The sequence below is a fragment of the Buceros rhinoceros genome, unplaced genomic scaffold (genome assembly GCF_000710305.1).
Source record: "Buceros rhinoceros silvestris isolate BGI_N320 unplaced genomic scaffold, ASM71030v1 scaffold21790, whole genome shotgun sequence".
Lineage (NCBI taxonomy): Eukaryota > Metazoa > Chordata > Aves > Bucerotiformes > Bucerotidae > Buceros > Buceros rhinoceros.
The window spans coordinates 4,771-5,240 of NW_010391565.1; the positions used below are offsets into that span (position 1 = coordinate 4,771).

Genomic DNA, 470 nt, shown 5'->3' on the forward strand with positions numbered 1-470 from the left:
CAGCCATGGTACGGGGTGGGTACCACGACACAAAGAGGTCATTCCCATGAAGTGCCACAGGCTGTGGGCACCGTGTACCACCCCCAGGGGAGGAGGACCCCCATCCTCCCTTGCCGTCGTCCCCAACCTGTGACATTCTTGCGGAGCTCGTCGTCGGGCTCCCGCAGGGTCCGCATGAGCTCGTAGATGCCGTTCTCCTCCACCAGCGCCAGCTTGTTCTCGGTGTTGTCGTAGATGAGGTTGCGCATGGCGCCAGTGGCATGGCGCTGCACCTCCTGGTTGGGGCTGTTGAACAGCTTCACCAGCTTGGGCATGGCCTGGAGGCTACGGGCCTGGGAGGAGAGAGCCCAGCCTGGCTGAGACACACAGCCACCCCCCACGCCAGTTTGGAGGGGCTCCCTCCACCTCCTCCACCCTCTCTGGGGTGCCCGGCCACGGCAGAGGGGCTGGGGGTGGGGTAGGCCCTCTCC

At 65.7% G+C, this 470-nt stretch overlaps 1 protein-coding gene across 1 annotated transcript in view; it reads right to left on the reverse strand.

Annotated features, from left to right (window-relative positions):
- The window catches only part of PKP3 (plakophilin 3), a gene marked incomplete at both ends in the record, with an annotated part of 4,565 nt that extends 4,233 nt beyond the window's left edge, over positions 1-332 (reverse strand). Inside the window, one exon of the mRNA XM_010142350.1 lies at positions 128-332. Coding sequence (XP_010140652.1) covers positions 128-332 — 205 coding nt within the window. The remainder of the gene's footprint in view (positions 1-127) is intronic.
- Between the last annotated feature and the right edge of the window lie 138 nt (positions 333-470).